This window comes from Acinonyx jubatus, chromosome B3 (assembly GCF_027475565.1).
Source record: "Acinonyx jubatus isolate Ajub_Pintada_27869175 chromosome B3, VMU_Ajub_asm_v1.0, whole genome shotgun sequence".
NCBI lineage: Eukaryota > Metazoa > Chordata > Mammalia > Carnivora > Felidae > Acinonyx > Acinonyx jubatus.
The window spans coordinates 5,613,426-5,634,921 of NC_069386.1; the positions used below are offsets into that span (position 1 = coordinate 5,613,426).

Here is a 21,496-nt window from a genome sequence, read left to right on the forward strand (position 1 = left end):
CTGAGCTGGAGTCAGACGCTTAACCGACTGAGCCATCCAGGTGCCCCGAAAGCACTGTTGTTTTGATCCACTGTTCTGCTCTGCCTCAAATGGCAGGAGGGAGGGGCGCCTGGGTACCCCAGGTACAACAATCAAAAATGTCTCCAGACTCAGCCAAACGTCGGCAGACTCACCCCCAGTGGAGAACCAATGGTGTGAGGGTAACCTCACCCCTTACCGACGAGCGGTTCAGGAATGAATTCAGGCCAGTGAATCACGAGGAAAGGCCTGTGTGTGAAATCTCTGAAGTCACCCAATTCTCACTGGTTTCCTAGAGCAAAAGGGAAGAGGCTCTTACTCTCCCCACTGGTTGTGCACAAGGAAGCACACTGCCCTGATGACTGTTGGCAGCCATCTTGTGACCATGAGGAAAATCACAGCTAATGCCTCAAACAGACGGAGGGAGCCTCCCCGCCCCGTGTCATTATTATGGGGCCGAATCAGCCAGCTCTGAAGAAGGCCAGCCTGAGTGTGCGTGTGTGTACGTGCACCCAGAGCATCTGACACACTGTGAGTCTTCCTGACTGTCAAGCCTGAGCTTCTCAGATCAAGGTTACACGCGAGAGGCAGGCTGGCTTGGGTCCCAGCCATTCCAGTGTCAATCACCTTACTCCCTGGTGCAGCCAGCAAGAAAGCCGTCCTGCACATTCCTGGTGACTGACCTCACGGGACAGAGCCTGTGCCTTCACCACCCCCTGGGGTCAAGGTGTGCAGAGACCTGTTTCCAACGGGAAGAGTTCTTCTCTGCTCCCTCCCGGTAGGTTAGATGCATGGCAGGTCTGCGGGGGGGCAGGGGCTCTCAAACTCTACCGCACAGAGAATTATCTCAAGTGCTTTAAAGTGCTGGCACATCTGGGTGGCTCAGTCGATTGAGCGTCTGACTTTGGCTCAGGTTCATGATCTCACAGTTGGTCAGTTCGAGCCCCGCATCGGGCTCTGTGCAGACATCTCGGAGCCCGGAGCCTCCTTCAGATTCTCTCTGCCTCTCCCTTGCTTGTGCTCTCTCTCTCATAAATAAATAAAAATTAAAAAAACCCCAGCCTATAAAGTGCCGATTCTAGGCCTTATGCCAGATCATATACATCTGAATCTCTGGGGTTGCGACTCCGGCATCAGCATATAAAAAATTCCCCGGGTGCTTCCAATGTGCAGCCAAGTTTGAGTGCCAGTCCTTTTAGAGTCCAGATCGAAGGTTCTCCAAGGGAGGTCCCTGATCAGCAGCCTCGGTATCCCCTGAGAACTTGCTGGAAATGCAAATTCTGCAGCATGACCCAGACGTACAGATGCAGACACGCTGGGGGTGGAGCCCAGCCAGGTGTTTTAACAAGCTTCCAAGCGTTTCCAGTGGATACTAATGTCTGAAGCCACCACCCTAGCTCCTTGCTTCTGAAACCCCACCGTGCAAACAAACCGCCCTGAGATCTTTTTGGAAATGCAGATTCTGACTCAGCAGATCTGGGGTAGGGCTGAGTCCGCAGTTCTAGCGAGACCCGTATTGTTGGTTCTCGTGCCACACTTTGCGTAGGAAGGGGGCTACAGAGGGCACCGGTCTGCAGCCAACAGGGTTTCATCCTTGCCCCCAAGAACAGAAAACTGAGGACGCCTGTTTCTGCCAGAAAACCCAGGCCACTCCCTGGTTAGCTGCTGCAAAACCGAATCGGGATTATTGCAGGCACCCCCCAGCATCTGACGGACTGCTCGTGAGTTAAGTCCGGGCAAGTCAACTCACCCCTTCTTGTCCAGGCATGTTCCCGGCTACCTTGTCTCAGAAGGTGCACCAGAGAGTCAGATAGCTCCTGACTGTACAAGGAACCTCCCTGAAGCGCCATCATCTCTTGCTTCCGGTAGAATGTCTAAAGTGCCTCCTCCCCTCACTAAGGCCCGAGAGACTAATGTTTTCCACTACTGACAAGTGTTGAGGGGAGAGGCTATCACTAACCTTACGGATGTGACAACAAAGAGCCTATGAAACCTCCACCCAGCGCAGGGGTGAGGCCCCTTACCTGAGTACGTGGGCTACGTTCTCCTCTTTGGCAAGCACTACAGGAGTGTGATGGATCGCATTACACTCTTTGCCTTGGCTGCTGGGATGCTCAGAGCTCCCCAGGGATGTCCACTGACCCTCCCGTGGTACATCTGGAATTGTGACCTCACTTGGCTTCCCTCATCTTTCCAGCGGCTATTTTCCCTTTTGTTAATTTCTTCCCCTTCCATTTATTTTAAATGTCATCTTCTAGTCGTCAACATAAAAGTGTCTGTCACCTCCTGTGTGTTGTGATCTTGCATGAGTTACCTAACTGCTCTGTCCTCCAGTCCCTGCATCTCAGAAATGGGGATAATAACAGAGCCAACCTCACCGTGAGGACCATGTGAGTTAATAAAGGCCTGGCACACCGTTAGCACTCGATCAATATTACTTATTATTTTTGGGGCGCCTGGGTGACTCAGTCGGTTAAGCGTCCGACTTCGGCTCAGGTCACGATCTCACGGTTCGTGGGTTCGAGCCCCGCGTCGGGCTCTGTGCTGACAGCTAGCTCAGAGCCTGGAGGCTGTCTTTGGATTCTGTGTCTCCCTCTCTCTCTCCCTGTCCCTCCTATGCTTTCTCTTTCTCTCTCTCAAAAATAAATTAAACATAAAAAAAAAAAGGTTATTTATTTGTATTTATTATTGTTTATGTGGGCCCACTTAAGTCCTCTGAAGAATACATAAATATCCCATCATTATCACCGTGACGACCTTCCAGGGTGCCTCCTCCCTAGACCTGAGCGCATCCCAGTGAGGTCTCTGGCCTGGCCGGCCTCCCCACGCCCCTAACCGGCCAGGAGGCTCCTGAGTGTGCCGTGACAGCGTTGCTCCCGCTCCGTCCGCTGCGCGTGGCCCACCCACCTTGGCTGTCCAGGCCGATGTCCATGACACCATGCTTGACCTTCATGTGCCGGCTCAGGTTGCCCTTGAGGTTAAACTTGCTGGAGCAGTAGGGGCACTTGAAGGGCTTGCTGCCCGCGTGCAGGTGCATGTGGCCCAGCAGGTTGTACATGCGGTTGAAGGACTTCCCACACACCTGGAACACACCGACTCCTGAGCCCTCGGGGAGCCCGCCGTCCCCGAACCCCCTGCCCGCTCCCGCCTCCCCGGCACAGCCAGAGTCCCCATCGCTATGCACGGCACTCACTCTGTCCTTTTCCCCTGTGACCCCAGGGGCCTGTGAGACAGAGTGGAAGCTGCTCCTTGCTGGTCGCTGTACCACCCTCCCTCAGCTGGGGTTACCAGAAGCCCAGGGCCCGGCTCTCCGACCACACAGAGTCCCACGCCTGGGCTCTTTCCCTGGGGCTGTGCGGGGACCTTCACCCTCTCCCCAGCTTTGAAAAAAATACAACCGCAGCAGCTTGTAGGCTCTGAACCCTGGCATTTTCACCCCAAGCCGGGCTCCCCTGCTCGTGCTGGCCAGGCCAGCTCTGAGTGGGTCTCAGCTGCGGCCGTCGTGCTGACTCTGGGCGGCCCGTGGGGACATCCCACCTTGGGGCCCCGAGAGCCTGGTACCTTGCATTTGAATGGCTTCACAGGCGAGTGTACAATCATGTGCGTCTTGAGGGTCTGCTTCTGCACGAAGGTCTTGAAGCAGATGTGGCACTGGTAGGGCCGGACGCTGGTATGGATCAGCATGTGTCGCTTCATGTTTGCCTGCAGGGTGAACTCCCGGCCGCACACCTCGCACTTGAACTCCTTCACGCCCTGGCGGGGGGTGGGGAGGAAGGGGTGATGGTCAGGGCCACACGACGGGCACAGCCTCTGGAAGTGTGTGTGTGTGTGTGTGGACCATAGTGTCTGAGTGAAATGACTTCCTGGGGGTGTTCTGAACAGGGACCATGTGTTTAAAGTGGGGGAATGTTGGGGCAGGGCCACTTACTCCAGGAAGTCCTCCAGTCATAGGCAGAGACTGGCTGGGCCTCATGGTTCCTGCCCACACACCTGCTGTCTCCCGCTCACCTTGGCAGGTGTACCTGTAGGTTTGCACCAGCACACCAAGGCGAATGTGTTCATTCATTCATTCGTTCATTTCATTCATTCATTCATTCATTCATTCATCCAGCAACTATTCCCTGGGCACCTGCTACAAGCCAGCATCACACACGCCAGGCGCCAGGGACCTGTGGCCAAGAAGGCAGCCGTAGCCTGGTGGACTGTCCTCAGGTCAAGAGCCTGTGTATGCGTCTTCCCCCTCAGTCCCATCCTTCAGTGGTCTTTCTGGTTCACGGACCCCTTTGAGAATATGATGAAAAGCATGACGCTCCAGGAAAAATGACACTCGAATCTGAGTACAAGAGTTCCCAAACCTCTGGAGCCCATCCACTTGACCCCACGAGAGTTCTGCAAGCTTCCCTGGTGATAAGAACCACCTGAAGTTCTCGTTACCCATACAGCCTCTCAGGAGATTCCTCCCTGGAGATCCCGATCCAGTGGGGCCAGGAATTTTTAGTCTCGGCAGGTCCCCCAAGTGATTCCCATCACTGAAAGAGTTTGGGACGCTCGGCCCCAGGAGACAAAAATTCCAGGGGAAAACCCTCTGGTTTGACTGTCCACATGGTCTTTCGTGGTCTGCAGGTGACCCCCAGTGCGGGACAGGGTGCTGTGGGCACAGGGGGTCTGATGTATTGTCCGGGGAGGAAAGGACAAAAGCTGGGGGCTCATCTCTTTGCTGAGTCAGTAACTTAGAAGATCCCCAGTAGGACAGACACATGTCTGTGGTCACAGCTGCTGTCCCAAGTGCTTATTTGGGACGAAGTTTCGTATCATAATGTAACGGTGCCTGTGTCTCTTTCTTTTAGCAGATGGGGACAGGTCCTATCGCGGGTATGCTTGCTGGACACGCTGAAGAGGTGTCTGACCACCAGGGGGCCCTGCCCCGGGCCGCCTCCCGCCCAAGGGCATGTTGCACACGTTGTGCAAATTCACGCCCATGACAGAGCTATGTGCGATTTTCTTAGCCTTTGATTCTTGTTTCCAGTTTTGCTTCACAGTATTATCTCTCTTTGGACGCTCTGCAGACTTGTGGGGGTTTTCGGTAGAGGAGAAAGACGGTACGAACGGGGCACGAGTGCGTATCACTCTCACCCTCACCCCTGCTCTGCTTTTAAGGCTGAGCTCAGACTCAGCTTCAGAGTCCTTAACACGACACTTCCACAGCTCTGCCAGCTGGCTGGGGGGGAACGGCTGCCATAAAACCTACAAATCATCTCTGCGCCGGTAGAAAACATTCCCGGGGCAGGGAAGGCCTGACAGGCCCTCACTCCCGCACTCACTGCCGTGTGCACAGGAGAGGCGAGGACACAGGCTGGCCCTGGAGTGTCCCTAAGGCTGCCACGAGGGAAGGTGGGAGCTGTGCGCACACTCAGCGTCAAAGCGTGAAGCTGGTCGGATCTGGGGTAGAAACGATGGGGCAGCCTGAGTGCCAGAGAGGGGCTGGGGGACCCGAGAGGCCTCGTTCCGTCTGCCTGGACAGAAGGACCTCTGGGAGGGGGGGCAGTGGCTGAAGGGACGGGAAGGGCGGCAGGGGACAATGGGTCAAAGTTACGCCTAAGGGACATAGTGGAGCAGGACGGTGTGTTTCATCTTCTAGCCCCACAAACCGCTCTGCCTCGTTTGGCCATACTGGGCTTCTCCGTAACAAGTATTTCCCCTTACATCTGCTCTCTTTTCAAACGAAATGTATTTTGGGGCACCTGGGTGGCTCTGTCGGTTAAGCGTCTGACTCTTGGTTTCAGCTCAGGTTATGATCTCACGGTTTCACGGGTTTGAGTCCCGCTCAGGGGGGCCACGTAGGGCGGCTCAAAGCCACACTCTGGGGGCCAAGCCTCCGGCTCAGGAAGCATGATGCTAGGTTCTGGGGCCAGGTCTGGGAAGGGGTGGGGGTGGTCTCAGCTCTGGCTGAGAGTGGAGCCTGCTTGGGATTCTGTGTCACTTGCTCTCTGCCCCTCCCCCACTCATGCTGTCTCTGTTGCTCTCAAAATAAATAAACTAAGAAAGAAAGAAAGAAAGAAAGAAAGAAAGAAAAAGATAATTAAACTTTTCCTAAAGGGAAGGCACAGGTTTTGATACACTTTTGTAATTACAAGAAGAAAGGAAACCCTCTGTATTTCTGTCATGTCCATTGCCTTGGGGCCTCCTGGCCTCGACCCTCCAGTCTAAAATAGGAAGGAAGGAAGGGCAGGCTGCTTCAGTGATTCTCCAACTGTGTTCCCCGGGGCCTGCAGGGGTTCCTCAAATATTGCATTCAAAAATTTTTATTTTATTTATTTTTTAAAAACGTTTATTTATCTTAATTTTTTTAACGTCTATTTATTTTTGAGAGAGGGAGCAGGTGAGAGTGGGGGAGGGGCGGAGAGAGGGAGGCAGAGGCTCTGAAGCAGGCTCCAGGCTGTGGGCACAGAGTACCCCTGGGGGGTTTTCCACAAACCCGGGGATCATGACCTGAGCTAAAATCAAGAGGTGGATGCTTAACCGACTGAGCCACTCAGGCGCTCCCAAAAATGTTTATTTTTGAGAGAGAGAGAGAGAGAGAGAGAGAGCGCGCGCGCATTAGCAGGGGAGGGGCAGAGAGAGAGGGACAGAGGATCTGAAGCGGGCTCCATGCTGACAGCAGAGAGCCCAATTCTGGGCTCCAACCCGTGAACCATGAGACCATGCCCCGAGCCAAAGCTGGCTGCTCAGCGGACTGAGCCACCCAGGTGCCCCTCACTCAAAACTTTACAAAGTAAGTTTTGCTATTAAAAAACCCCCTAATTTCAATTGTATTTTTTCTAATACTCATCCAAATAAACACGTAACTACAAACATAAGAAAAGTTCATCTGCGTACCATCTATATTAGCACCTAGATGATCTCAAGCACGATTTTGTAAGCACCGGGTGGAAGACCTACAGGAGGGACCTCAGATCTGGGGCAGGGCCCTTGGAAGGGCCCTGGGGGGTGAGGGGACCTGGGAAGGAGAGGGGAGGGGCGCTCCGAGGGAGGGGATGGGTCCTGGAGGGTAAGGGGGTAGGCGCCCTGGGGGTGAGAGGGACGGGGCCTTGGGAGGGTGGAGGAGGGACCCTAGGGGGAAAGGGGGGAGGCGCCCTGGGGGAGAGGGGCGGGGCCCTGGGAGGGTGGAGGAGGGACCCTAGGGGGAAAGGGGGGAGGCGCCCTGGGGGAGAGGGGCGGGGCCCTGGGAGGGTGGAGGAGGGACCCTAGGGGGAAAGGGGGAGGCGCCCTGGGGGAGAGGGGCGGGGCCCTGGGAGGGTGGGGGAGGGGCCCTAGGGGGTGAGGGAGGAGGCGCCCTGGGGGAGAGGGGCGGGGCCCTGGGAGGGTGAGGGATGGGTCCTGGAGGGTAAGGGGGGAGGCGCCCTGGGGGAGAGGGGCGGGGCCCTGGGAGGGTGGGGGAGGGGCCCTAGGGGGAAAGGGGGAGGCGCCCTGGGGGAGAGGGGCGGGGCCCTGGGAGGGTGGAGGAGGGACCCTAGGGGGAAAGGGGGAGGCGCCCTGGGGGAGAGGGGCGGGGCCCTGGGAGGGTGGAGGAGGGACCCTAGGGGGAAAGGGGGAGGCGCCCTGGGGGAGAGGGGCGGGGCCCTGGGAGGGTGGAGGAGGGACCCTAGGGGGAAAGGGGGAGGCGCCCTGGGGGAGAGGGGCGGGGCCCTGGGAGGGTGGAGGAGGGACCCTAGGGGGAAAGGGGGAGGCGCCCTGGGGGAGAGGGGCGGGGCCCTGGGAGGGTGGGGGAGGGGCCCTAGGGGGTGAGGGAGGAGGCGCCCTGGGGGAGAGGGGCGGGGCCCTGGGAGGGTGAGGGATGGGTCCTGGAGGGTAAGGGGGGAGGCGCCCTGGGGGAGAGGGGCGGGGCCCTGGGAGGGTGGGGGAGGGGCCCTAGGGGGAAAGGGGGAGGCGCCCTGGGGGAGAGGGGCGGGGCCCTGGCAGGGTGGAGGAGGGACCCTAGGGGGAAAGGGGGAGGCGCCCTGGGGGAGAGGGGCGGGGCCCTGGGAGGGTGGGGGAGGGGCCCTAGGGGGAAAGGGGGAGGCGCCCTGGGGGAGAGGGGCGGGGCCCTGGGAGGGTGGAGGAGGGACCCTAGGGGGAAAGGGGGAGGCGCCCTGGGGGAGAGGGGCGGGGCCCTGGGAGGGTGGGGGAGGGGCCCTAGGGGGTGAGGGAGGAGGCGCCCTGGGGGAGAGGGGCGGGGCCCTGGGAGGGTGGGGGAGGGGCCCTAGGGGGTGAGGGAGGAGGCGCCCTGGGGAGAGGGGCGGGGCCCGGGCGGCAGGGGGCGGGGCCCCGGGGGGAGGCGCCAGCCGGGCCGGCCCTACCTTGTGGGTGAGGGAGTGCTGCTTGAGGTGGTGGATCTGGCTGAACTCCATGCCGCACTCCGTGCACACGAAGGGCCGCACGTTCTGGTGCTTGAGCATGTGGTTCTGCAGCTGGCTGCGGTAGTGGAAGGACTTGTCGCACTCGAGGCACTGGTAGAGGGTGGGGCCCTGGTGGGAGGCCAGGTGGCGCTTGAGCTGGGTCAGGGTGGAGAAGTCCAGGCCGCACTCGACGCAGACGTGGCAGCGGCCGCTCTCGTGCTTCACTTCGTGGGCCTTGAGCTCGCTGGGGTAGGCGAAGCCGCGGCCGCAGAAGTGGCAGCTGTACGGCTTGACCTCGGAGTGCAGCAGCATGTGGCGCTTGAGGTGGCTGGTCTGCGTGAAGGCCTTCTGGCACACCTGGCACTTGTGGGGCCGGGTGCCCTGGTGCGTCAGCAGGTGCGTCTGCAGGTGGCTGGGCTGCTTGAAGAGCTTGCTGCAGTGCGGGCACGAGTGCGGCTTGATGCCGTTGTGACCCAGGATGTGCGTCACCAGGTTGTACTTGGACGTGTAGGACTTCTCGCACATGCGGCACTGCCAGCGCTTCTGGCGGTCACCCGCCTCCACCAGGTAGGAGTCGTCGATCTGCACGTTGATGTCCAGCCGGTCCAGCTGGGCCTTCTTGTGGCGCTCCACCGTCGAGCCCGCCGAGTCGGCCTCGAACTCGCCCGCCTCCTGCCACACGAAGCCCTGCTCCGGCTTCACGGGCTCCGGGGATTCCATGGTGGGGGCCTCGGGGTCGCTCAGGGGGGCCAGGTGGGGCGGCTCGAAGCCACACTCCACGGGCAGGGCCTCCGGCCCCGGCAGCGCCATGCCGGCTTCGGAGAAGCCGTCCCGGGCCGGGTCTGGGAAGTGGGGGTCGTAGGGGGCCGCGTCCAGCTCCGGCCTCGGGGCTCGGGGCAGGTGCCGCAGCGTCCGGGGCTTGCGGCTGAAGGCGCTGAGGTCGATCATCTTGACGGCGCTGCTCTGCACCAGGGGCTCGCAGCCGCCACTGGCCGCCTCGGCAGAGGCCTCCCCTGGGCCTGCGTCCTTGTCGTCACCAGGCACAGACACCTCGTAGACCTCCTGCTCCTCCTCCTCCTCCACCTTCTCGAACTTGACCTTGGGCACCAGCCGCACAGGCGGCCGCGTCTTCCGCCGGGTGTGCTTCTCGAAGGCCGCCTCCACCTCCAGCACCTCCTCTTCCGCCGGCTCCTCCAGGGCCCGCCCGTTGCAGGCCAGCTGGTAGATGTCGGGGCCCGGGGGCCCGGGCTCCCCAATGGCCGTCCCGGACAGCTCGGGCCCCAGGTCCGGGTAGAAGGCTTCGGCGCTTATGGTGGCTCCAAAGAGCTCATTTTCCGAGACCAGGCCCAGCACGGCGGCCTGAGCCAAGGACAGCACCACCACGGCATCCGTCTGTGTCCCTGAGTCCATGAAGCCCTCCATCCCGTGGCGGCTGGCTAGGAGGGCATCGCTGCGGGAAGAGAAGGGAACGTTAATGCCGCACACACAACACGCAGACACGCATTCGGCGAGCCCTTGGCCGATCCGGGGTGTGTCTGTCCCTGACATCTTCCTCCTCCTGCCCTGGGAACAGGACACACTTGTAATTACCGGGAGCAATGACACCCTCCGCATATCTGACCATCTTCTCCATCTCCCTGTGGGATCCTGGGTAAGCCCTGCCCCCTTGTTGGCCTCGGTCTTCCCACCTGCCACAGGAGGGTCGAATTGCCTCGGCGGTTCTTAAAGTAGGTTCCCCAGAATGTCTTTCCAAGAGCAGCTCAAAAATCGGATTCAAAATCGCAGAAAGTAAAGTTCTACTTTAAAGTTTATTTATCTTGGGAGAGAGCAAGAGAAGGGGAGGGGCAGAGAGAAGAGAGAGAGAATCCCAAGCAGGCGAGGGCCTGGATCCCACCTACGGTGAGATCATGACCTGAGGGTTATCAAGATTCTGACGCTTAACTGAGCCACCCAGGGGCCCCCCTCTATTTTAAAAATCAATTTTGGAAAACCCATCTCCCTACATGTAATATACACCTCATTCCAACACATTCTGTAGCTCCGCTGGCTTTGTTGCCAAGGCAATTAATTTCGCACAGACCCTCAGACTGTACGGTGAGGTGTTAAACAGCTGTCACCATTTGTAATGGCTTGACCATACGAGTGAGGTGCTTTGGTTAAGAATAAAGAAAGAAAGAAAAATAAATAAGGAGCCGAGGTCGATCTTTCAAGCCTGATGCTCTAAGACTGTGTCTGTCACAACAGGTTACTGTTCTGGATTAGCTAAGTATAATACATTCAGATATCCAAATGTATGCCGATTAAAAATACAGCTCTTGGGGTGCCTGGGTGGCTCCGCCGGTTAAGCGTTGGACTTGGGGTCAGGTCATGATCTCGCGGTTCAGGGGTTTGAGCCCCAAATGGGGTTCTGTGCTGACAGCCCAGAGCCTGGAGCCAGTTTCAGATGCTGTGTTTCCCTCCCTCTCTGCTCCTCCCCCCACTCGCCCTCTGTCTCCAAAATAAATAGACATTAAAAAAAAATTTTTTTTTTAAATACAGCTTTTATCTGATTTGTACAACTGGAACCTCATGTGAGACCTGATTTGAAGGAAGGGCCTCGTGATGGCTAACATGTTTGAGAGAAGGTCTGAGGAGCCAGCTCCCAGGTTCCCAGGCATGCTCTCTGACCTACCAGGTTCTTTCACAGAAGCCAAGGCACCCACCTGCCCGGTCCAGACCCCGGGTGCACTGGCCTTCCTAGGGGCGGAGTAGCCGGCCTTGCACAGGGTTCTCGCACCCGCACCCGTGCTGAGCACCCAGCCCCTCCCGCCGGCCTCCCAGGCTTTCCTCAAATTCCACCTGTTCCTGGGACTTCCCGGCCCTCCCCGCCCACCCTGGCGCCCTCTCCGGGCCTCCCCGGGACCAGGATGTGTGCCCCGGATGTGGGAGGGCACGGTTAGAACGCCCACCCCGCTCAGCGCCTGCTCCAGGCGAAGGGGAAAGACATTCCTGGGGTGGCTCCCGCCTGCCTTGCCTGGTCTGGTCTCAGGGTCACGGTCAGGCGCATGGCGCGGGCTGCGGCCTTTCCTCAGGAAGCCGGCTCCGAGCCTGGTGTCTCCCTCCCCCCACAGGCCGGTGCAGCTTCCCCTTCCTGAAGCGGGCTAAAAATAAAATACCCCAGACAGGAATTTAGCTTCCTTGAAACAGACACTACAGATTAAACTATTAATCTTCAAGGAAGGCTCTCGTGGAAGGGGTCAGATGAACAGAACCTGACACGGGGTTCAGGGTCCACCTGGAACACCTGGAACAGGCTGGAGGGGCTACACCTGATTCAGCCCACCCCCACTTCCCCTGCTGGAAAGAGCACGGAAATGGAGGTCAGGCAGCTCGGCCCCAAGTCCTAGCTCTGTCACTTACAAGTGACAAGAGTCACTCTGAGGAGAGTCACTTCAAAGTCACCTCTGCACCTCAGTTTCCCCATCTAAAAAATGGGAATGGAAACACCTACCCCTGCGAGGAAGGATTGCAAGGGCCCAGGTCATAACTCGGTGAAGGGGGATTAGTTAATTATAAAGCCCTCACCAAATGTAAACAATTAACTTCGTTATTTGCCCAGACCTCTGGAAGAAGATTTTCCTGCTGGTAAGGCCACAGAGCCTAGAGATTTCTCCATTCCAGGGCCCCAAATTCTGCCAAGGTTGGGGTGTTTCTGGGACAAGAACTCATTCATTCTAGGAACTAAGAACTCATTCATTTTCCAGCGCGACAAAAACTTTGCTAAATCCCTGCTATGGGTTGGGCCTTGTGCTCAGACATTCGAGGGAGGCGAGGCAGGGTCCTGCCCTCAAGGAGTCCTCAGAGGAGACCACTGTGCCCCCTAGGGCCACCCGGTGGGGCAGTATCCTTGCCTTTGCTCTCAGTGGCCAGTGTGACACAGCTCAAGTGACAGCCTTCACGCCCCGTTGTGGGTTTGAGCGAACCACAAACGCAGCACTTTTTCTAGACTGCCCTGAAGTCAGGGCCAGCAGAGGGAGGAACCCATCCCCAGCAACGGAGCCTATGCTAGGTTTGGAGTTCAAATTCGCATTTTGCCCTTTTCTCGCTGGGGCAGATCCCACAGTGTCCCGAGCCTCAGATTCATTTCTGTGGAGGGGACGCAGTGCCTGGCCGTGGGGTGGTAAGGACGGGTAAGGACGTCAGTGCAAATGTTCGTTCCCTCGGGGCGCCCGGGCGGCTCAGTCGCTTGAATGTCTGACTCTTGATTTCGGCTCAGGTCGCGAACCCAGAGTCATGGGCTCGAGCCCTGTGTTGGGCTCCATGCTGATGGCATAGAGCCTGCTTGGGATTCTCCCTACTGCTCTCTCTGCCCCTCCCCTGCCTGCACTTGCTCACATGCTCTCTCTCAGAATAAATAAACTTAAAAAATAATTTAAAAAAAATGTTAGTTTTCTCTTTGTCTTCCTCTCCTCAACCCCAAAGCTGGCACCCTCCCTTCCTGGCAACCTCAAGGGACCTGGGGAGCGGGAGCAAAGAAATCCTCACTCTGGTGGCAGAGGAGCCGTGGGGAGCCGGAGCTCAGGTCTGGTGTGGTTCCCCCCCCCCCCCCCCCCCGAGGGGCAGGTCACCGTACAGGTGACCATCCTGTTAGGAGTGACCTTTAAGACTGAAAGGGGCCACTCCTAAGGATCACCCCAGCCCCCGACCAGGCAGGCGTCCCCTTCCTGGGGGAGCAGGCAGGCGGTTTTGACTTTGGGGCTGGACTCCAGGTTTCTGTGACAGGAGCCCATGCCTGGGTGTAAAAGGGACCTGCTCAGGGGTCTGTGCCCACGCGGGGCGGGACGCAGAAGGGCCAACGAGCCACAAATGTGGGCAAAAGGGCTACAGGTCTGGCTTGCTGAGCGCTCAGAAGGTCCCAGGTGAGTCATTTAATCCGAAAAACCGCCCTATGGGGAGTGGGGGTGGGGGTCGCGTGCACTCCGTTTCACAGCCCAGGAACCCTGTGCCTAAGTCACATGCTTAGCATCCTGTCGGGGCACAGCTGGGTCTGCGGGCAGGCCTGTGGGCCTTCCAGCCCGGCCCCATCCGGGCCCGGCGCGCCCAGCTCAGTTCCTTTGCCTGTGCACCCTGGCAGGTGGCGTCAGGGGTGTGGGCCCGGCCGCAGCTCCCAGGTGCTGCCCTGGGGTCCTCAGGTCCCGGGGAGACAGCAGGTGCTCATGGGCCCTGGGCAAACTGCGACTGGGAAGCCTCGGGGCTATTCCTGTCTGGCTGCTCCGGGGTCCCCTCTAGGGCGGCCAGGGGCCCCTACGGGTCTGCACCCCGACCGCACTTCCTCCTGGAGTCCGCACGAGCCCCGTGCCCGCCTGGCCAGGCCAAACCCTGCCTTCCATGTACACGGGACAGACACTTGCCTGAGCAGAACACATACCACCCTGCGCATGCGCGTGCGGGTTGCGCAGGGGCCCCGTGTGCGGAGACAGAGGCCCCGAGAAAGGAGACAGACGGAATCTGATCCCCCTGCATTTCACGTGCGTGTTCCGTCCGCCACACAGAGAAACGGGTCGTTGGGCAGGCGGGGGCTCTGCAACCCAGTGTCACTACTTCTCCTCCTCCTGGGCCACCTTTTAGGTCTCCCCTCCGCACACACTGGCTCCGGCCCTTGTGTTTAGGCCCCAGCTTGAGGCTACCCAGGGCGGGAGCAGAGCCTGCCAGGTGCGCACCACCTGGGAGCCAGGCACCTCCCCCAACCCAGGCCCCTTGTGTCATCTGCCTGGAGCCCCCTGGTGGCGCTCCCCTCTCAGGGCAAGGCCTTTGCCCCACCACTTGTGCCGGGGCTCAGAACAAAAGCTCACCAGTGTCCAAGAGAGAGGGGAGCTGGGACCTTCGCGGGCTCTCCACAGCCTGCTAGGAGGAGAGGGGCATCCATCCGGGCAGGATGGAGTTCAGCCTCCTGCCAGGGTACCCTTGGTTCCCCAGGGTGCAGAGAAAGGACATGGCTCCGGCAGGGAAACAAGGGGAGGGAATAGCTTAAACCCTGGAGCTGGGAGTGGGGGGAAGGGAGGCCACAGCAGAAGTGGGGAGGCCGAGGAGGTGAGAGGGGAGAGAAAGGGGGAGGGAAGAGTGAGAGAGGGAGACTTAGAGGGGGAGAGGGGAAGAGGGGAAGAGGGGAGGGAGAGAGGGAGAGATGGAGAGAGGGAAGGAGGGGAAGGGAGAGAGGGGGAGGGGGGACTAGGAAATGGGGGGAAAGGGGAGGGAGAGGCTGTGGAGGTCAAGAAACAAAAGCAGAGGAAGGAGAGGGAAGGAGCAGTCCTATTTCCCAGGGCGCCAGCCCCCTTGGGAGGGCCCCAAGCCACACCCCTGAGGCCCAGCAGGAGGCCTTCCCCAGCCAGACAGGGACCCGCGCCCCCCCCCCCCCCCAGCGCTGTCCCTGCTGTCCCTTCACCTACTGCATACTACAGTGGTCCCTATAAACACGGACACTCTTGTCAAATGCATTAATGAGGGACTTGCTGTGTGACCCCGGGCAAGTCACCTGACCACACAGGGTCTCGGTTTCCTCATCTGTCAAAAGGGCACAAGTGGCTTGTTGGAACCTTGAGCACGGGTTCATCCTTGGCCTACCTGCCCGTCACCCAGCATCACCGCTGCATTTCTTCCCACACTGCTCTGAAAGCACCTTTCCTGTCAGGGAGTCCCCCGCCCTGTGCACATTCCCCTCTGAGAGCAGGAGAGGGCTGGGGCACTTGGGGTGGCCAGGGTCCCCAAAACACAGACTGTGGGGCAGAGTTCGGGTGGAAGATGTGGGAGGCCTGGACTGGCTTGGGGCTGCTGGGATAGAAGCCTCTGTGAAGGAAGTGACCACCGGCTTATTCTCGGACTAAATTCTACCACCGGGACATCGCCTCAAAATCCAACTGCCGACCTAGGAATACCCTGGGCCTTCTGCCATCCCAGCCTTGGGATGTCCCCACGCACCCACGATCAGTTCACTTTGATGACCGACCGCCCGTGGAGGGTCTAGTAGGTGTCAGGACCTGTGCCCTGACCCGGGCTCCACAGAGCTCCGGGCTTCTGCTGGGAGGGCGAGTTTAGCCCCTGACCCCTTCATGTTGGCCTTGAATCACCAGGTGGCCCAGAGGCAAAGTCTCCAGTCCTGCCATGGAACCACTGACCCAGCTACAGCTACTGGGGACCCACAAGGTGATGGGTACCAGTCTCGGTTGTAGGGATACTGTCGACAGCAAAATGAAGTTCCCGCCCGCAAGGAGCTGCCCTGGGCGGGCTCTCTGGGTTGGGGGGGTGCAGCCCTGGGGGTGGGGCCCTGGGGAGCCAGTTCGGGGGCCAGTAGAGAACAGAGGATGGTCTCACTCCTCCATCGGGCATTCCCACCCCATGGCGTCCGGCTCCTCTTTCTGCCCCCGTCACCAGCTGTACTGCTGGGGCTCTCTGTGCGTCTGGGACCCTGGGTCCAGAGAGGCTGAGCCTGGCGTGTGCGCGACAGGTGGCTTCTCCAGGGAGGAGAGAGGGCGGTCCCAGGTGTAAGCACTCATGGACTTCAACTTGTGGCAAAACCGCCCTCCATTTCCCCGGCCGTCTCCCTCCCTGAAGACTTAAAGGTAAATCCGCTCACGTCCCCAGAAAGGAAGAGGAAGCAGAAGCCAGAGCTGGAGTCTTGTGCAAACCTCGGGGCTCCTTGCCACAGTCTCACTTCTGCCAGCCCCGGGCCTCACTGGACTCAGCAGCGGGAGGCCCGCAACGAGGGAGCAGACGGGGGTGGGGTGCGGCGGCCAAGGGGGAAGTGTGTGAGTCTCCCTTTGTCTCAGCTTCCCCTTTTCTCCGTGGACAGATTTGCTGAGCCCGCCTCCAGGAGTCAGAGTGGCTGGGCCACCAACACAGTGCCACCGACCCACAAAGCACACGTACACCGTGCCCGACCACTTCTTTTTACAGATGAGGAAAGGGAGGCCCGGGGAAGGGACTGGTCCAAGGTCACACAGTGAGAGGGCAAGGCAAAGACAGGTTGTGGCCCCAAGCCCACCCTCAGCCATGTGGCCTATGGGATAAAGTCCTCGTGCCTTAGCTGAGTGCTCGGTGCTGTCCCCAGCCAGGCTCTGCCTGACCCTCCACTAAATCTTCCTGTACCTCTGCAGTGTGCATATGCACAAACACCTGTTTCCTACCTCAGGGCTTTTGCACAGGCTGACCCCTCTGCCAGGCCTGCCCTTCCCCTGCACTGAGTGAAAACCCCCTCATCCTTTAAGGTTCATCGCAGGCACTGCCTCCGGGGAAGCATTCCTCAGCCTGTGGGGCAGGGTGAGGGCCTCTTCCACAGCCTGAGACCCTCAGGTTAATTTTACTGTACATTTGGCCAGGCCGCGGTGCCCCGCTGTTTGGTCAAACACCCATCTAGATGTTGCAGGGAACTATCCTGTGGGTATGATTAACATCTTACGACCAGTTTACTTTAAGCAAAGCGGACTGCCCTCCCTAATGGGGGCAGGTCTCATCCGGTCAGCTGAAGCCTTACGAGAACATCGGAGGTTTCCCAGAGAAGAAGGAATTCTGCCTCAAGACGGAATCCTGGAAATCCTGCCCAAGTTTCCAGCTTGCCAGTCTGCCCTGCAGATTTCGGACTTGCCAGCCCCCACAATTGGGTGAGCCAATTCCTTAAAATAAATCCCTCTCTCTCTTTGTGCATATATATATATATATATCTCCATCCTACTGGTTCTGTTTCTCTGGAAAAGTCTATACGATCACGCTGATTCATAACTGTATGTTTATGATCATCTCCCCTACCAGACAGCCCACCCAGAGGACAGTGACGGTGGGGGAACATGGTGGGCCCAGTTGGGGAGAGTGCTGACAGAAAGACACTGGGGTAGGCAGGCCGGGAGGAAAGAGCCCACAGTCACTGAGGGCTCTGGAATGAACGAATGAAGGAATGAGTGGGACCTGGGTGAAATCCTTGCCAGAGTTCCACAGACGCTTTGCTCTTCTCTGCCCCTTTACCTGCCTCAACCTCAGGACAATCCTGCCTCTTCCACCGGGGGGGGGGGCCTTCAGGCTGCACAGACGAGGCCTTGCTCAGAGTCCCCAGGGGTTCAGGCCCAGGAGCTCTGAGTTATTCTTACCTGGGACACCCTCACAGGCAGGACAGTTCCTCCCACAGACCTGTGGCAGCAAGGCCTGGTCTGAAAGCCCTTCCCTGGTTGGCCTCCCACGCCTGGGGGCACCCAGACGCACCCACCTTGGGAGCCACACCTCTGCTTTACAAGCTGAGGGCTGAGGAGGGCCTGGCTGCCCTAGAGTGGCCACTGTGTGAGGCCCCCTCCTCCAGGGAGGCCACGGGGACCCCTAAATTCAAGAAAACAAGGGATGGAGCCCCTGTGGCAAGAGGGACAACCTTGGGCCCACTGTATCTGTGTGACCTCTCTGCCTCAAACTCTCCCAAGGGCAAACATCCTGCTTTCACAGGGTCCAAAGGCATCGTTTGATAAAGAGTGCCGGTGCCTGGGCCTTGGGTATCTGGGAATGGGGCCCGGGGAGTTATTTTTTTTTTTAAGTTTGTTTGTTTGTTTATTTATTTATGTATTTATTATTGTTACTTTTTTTTTAGAGAGAGAGAGATACAGTGTGAGCTGGGGAGGGGCAGAGAGAGAGGGAGACACAGAATCAGAAGCAGGCTCCAGGTTCCAAGCTGTCAGCACAGAGCCCGACGCGGGGCTCGAACCCACGAACCGCGAGATCACGACCTGGGCCGAAGTCGGATGCTTAACCGACTGAGCCATCCAGGCGCCCCTATTTATTTATTTTTAATAATTGCTACACCCAACGTGGGGCTCGAACTCATGACCCAGAGATGTCGCGGGCTCTTCTGACTGAGCCAGCCAGGCGCCCACCCTACGTTACTTATATGTAGAATTTAAGAAACACAACAAAGGGGGCAAAGGAAAAACAAAAAGAGAGAGAGACAGAAACCAAGAAACAGACTTCACGCTAGAGAACACACTGCGGGCCACCAGAGGGGAGGGGGATGGGAGGGATGGGGAAACAGGGGATGGGGACTAAGGGGGGCACTTGTGATGGGCACGGGTGATGTATGGAGGTGTTGAATCACTGTATCGTGCACCTGAAACTAACGTAACACTGTATGTTAACTGTACTGGAATTAAAACAAAGAGTATTCTACCTTCCTGAAGCTGTGACAAACCATCCCACGTGGGCTCCTTCCTCCCCCTCCCCTGTGGGCAGCTGCTTCACTCCCAGCCTGGGCCACCCCACACAGGCAGTTCACACAGGAGCTGGACCCACACCTTGGCCTGCTCCTCCCGTGCCCCAGATGGACTTAGGCAAAACAGGTTCCTCTTCTGGAAACAGGGCCAGGCACCAAGCCTCACAGCCTCACCCACAGGAGCAGACGTACAAGGAACTCACGAAGACATGCCATTAGATGGAGTCAGGCCAGGACACGAGGGGGCAGAGATCCTGAGCAAGACTGGGGTACGGTGAGTGGGGGCTGGGGAGGAAAAGGAGGCTCCCCTCCAGAGGAGCGAGGCCCTGGTCAGAGATGGACTGAGGCACCTTCGGGAGGGCCCGGGGAGCCCTGGTCGCTGGATGGGGCCAGCCCCTGCTTCTAGCCTGCCGACAGTCAACCCCCTTTGTCCTGAGGGAAGGCAGGTGGGTCTCTGATCCTTATAGAAATGAGCCTAAATACTAACCGGGCATCCGATGCACAAATTATGGGGGCAAATGCCAGGCCGCCTGCAGAGCTGTCCACAGGACACAGGGAAGCTTCCCCTTGATGCCAGTATGGGAATGATATGGTGTCTTTGATCTGAAGTCACCAGGCCCCCAGAAGCCGTGGGCCTTGCGTCCTCCTGGCTGACACCCCACCGGCTCCCTGGCCAGATGCATCTGTTTCTTTACCACAAAGCAGGAAAGATGGGTTCTCCCACAGCAGAACAGTGGTTCTGCTGATGGCCCTTGGCCTCGGCCACTTGGGCTGTGTACCCTCAATGCTGGCTTTGGAATCTTCATTGGCAAGGCTGGAAGGAACTTTGTGGACCCTCTTGTCCAATGCCATCGTTTAGAGATGTGGGAACTGGGGCCCCAAGCCCCCACCCCACAACGGACCCTGATTCCTGATACATTTCTGTCCCACCACATCAAACATGGTGGCCACTCGTGCTCAGGCTCCCCCTCCAGGGCGTCTGCCTTCCATTGTTTGGTGGCGGTGAGGGTGGGCACTGGGCAGCAAGGGATTCCCACCATTCAACCAGCCTGCAGGAAGTGTCCTGAGCTCTCAAGAGTTCGGCCTCACAGCTGCCTCTTGACCTTCAACGCTAAAACAATCCTGGCTTCTCACCTTGCCGAGAACCCCAGGCATTTCCACTGCTCCCACAATCAAGAGCAAACACCTCACCCAAGGGCTTAGAGGAACTTGCATGATTGGTCTCTGCCCCTGTGGCAACTTTACAGCGAGCCGGCAAGTCCCCTTACTTATCACCCTCCAGACACGCGGCCTTTTTTCCATCTTCTTTAACAGACTTGCTGAACACGCCTTTTCGCATGCTGTTCCCCGTGCCTGGAATGCTCTTCCCGATTTTTCACCTTTCAGCTCGCAGACCTTCCTTGGGAAGCCTTCCCTGACTCCCTCCGTGTCCCCAATCAGGTCTGCAGCCCCAACTTCTAAGAAGTTATATGTTGAATACTCTCCCTTTCTCTTCCTGGACCTTATTACAATTTTTAATGATATACTGATTTATACAGCTGTTGGCTTACTATCTGGAACTCCAGTTAGATGACAGACTACAAAGGTGGGGCAGGGAGCTTCTCTCTGTACCCCCCCCCCGCCCCCCTTCCCGCTCTGCACTCCCATTATCTGCTGTATGTGTACATATAGAATAAAGGTTGTCCTTTTGAGAACACCCGTATTCAAATGCAAAGAAAAATTGAGGTCCCTTGCTGAGCCCCAGGTGGAACCACCCTCCTCCCCTGAGCCTTGACTTCCTTCCTTGAGCTTCAGGACCACCGTCTGTTCCCAGGGGAAGGGACAGCTGGCCTCCTGTTCCCGGAAGACTCCATGTCTTTCCTCCGATCCCTGAAGCAAAAAGCACATGTTGCCCTCCAAACAACTATACTACGCTGGACCCAAAGATCACCAGCTTCACGTAACAGGGGAAAACAAACGAACAAAGAGAAGAATCACAGCTGAAGGAACGGGCATTTACTGGGCCTGAACTTCGTCACACACAATTTCTAGGCTTCCAGGTGGCCCTCTAGGGTTGGGAGGACCGTTTCTGTTTTACAGTTGTGGAAACTGAGGCTTGGAGAGAGGCAGGCCCCTGCAGGGTGGGTGCAGCCGACTCCAACTGGGTCTCCCCAGGGCCCAGGCCAGCCCTGGGCAGGGATGAGCTTTCTGGGGCATGTGTTTTTCCCCTGCCAGCCTCAGTTTCTCCTCCGGGGCCTAATTCAGCCCTGGGAGCCCCTCGTGGCTTTCCTTCCTCCTCACCAGGCCCCGCCCTCACTGAGACCTCAGCTTTCTCCATCCCGTCTTCCTCTCCCTCCATCCCTCCCCTCCTCCTGTTTCCGTGGCAACCTCATCCTCCGCTCTGCCACTTGGTCCCGAGCTCCCATCTCGTTCTTTCCTCTTTCATCTCTCCCCTGAGCGCGGGGTAAGGTCCAAATGCCCCTCTGTCCTTTGCCTCTGGTCTCTCACCCCCTTTTTGCCGTGCTTTTACCTCCTTCAATGTTCTCTTGTCATCTCAGGGCAACGTTTATTTACCTCTTGCTTAAGAAAAAGGAAAAAAGAAAAAGGAAGGAAGAAAGGAGGGAAAAGAAACCCCATTTCGCCAGCAGCCCTGGCCTCTCCATTCAGTCCCAGCCACCATTCTCTTTCTTAGGTAGCCCCCAGACGCAGACACAGACGCAGACACATCCTAGAATGGGCCCCCTGCCTGCCACCACGCAGGCTCCTTTCTGGCCTCACCCGTGGAAGGGAGGAGGCAAAGGCACAACTCAGGGGGGACAGCTGTGAGGGGCCCAGGTGAGGGCTCACTGGGGGCAGGCACTCCAGGGGGCTGGGGGAGACGCCAGAGGCCTCTTCCCCCCCCCCCCCCCCC

The 21,496-nt window shown here is 58.3% G+C and overlaps 1 protein-coding gene across 5 annotated transcripts in view; it reads right to left on the reverse strand.

The window, feature by feature from the left end:
- Positions 1 to 21,496, reverse strand: part of ZNF710 (zinc finger protein 710) — a 68,688-nt gene that overhangs the window by 2,836 nt on the left and 44,356 nt on the right. For 3 of the 5 annotated variants that reach the window (XM_027068077.2, XM_027068076.2, XM_053223547.1), the window contains exons 2-4: positions 8,355 to 9,843; positions 3,580 to 3,771; positions 2,926 to 3,100 (exon numbers count right to left, since the gene is read on the reverse strand). In XM_027068077.2, the coding sequence (XP_026923878.1) occupies positions 2,926 to 3,100; positions 3,580 to 3,771; positions 8,355 to 9,815 (1,828 nt within the window). In that variant the 5' untranslated portion in view covers positions 9,816 to 9,843. Of the gene's footprint in view, positions 1 to 2,925; positions 3,101 to 3,579; positions 3,772 to 8,354; positions 9,844 to 10,409; positions 10,434 to 14,224; positions 14,725 to 21,496 lie in introns of those variants that run through there. The other 2 variants (XM_027068075.2, XM_053223546.1) reach the window with 2 other exon arrangements.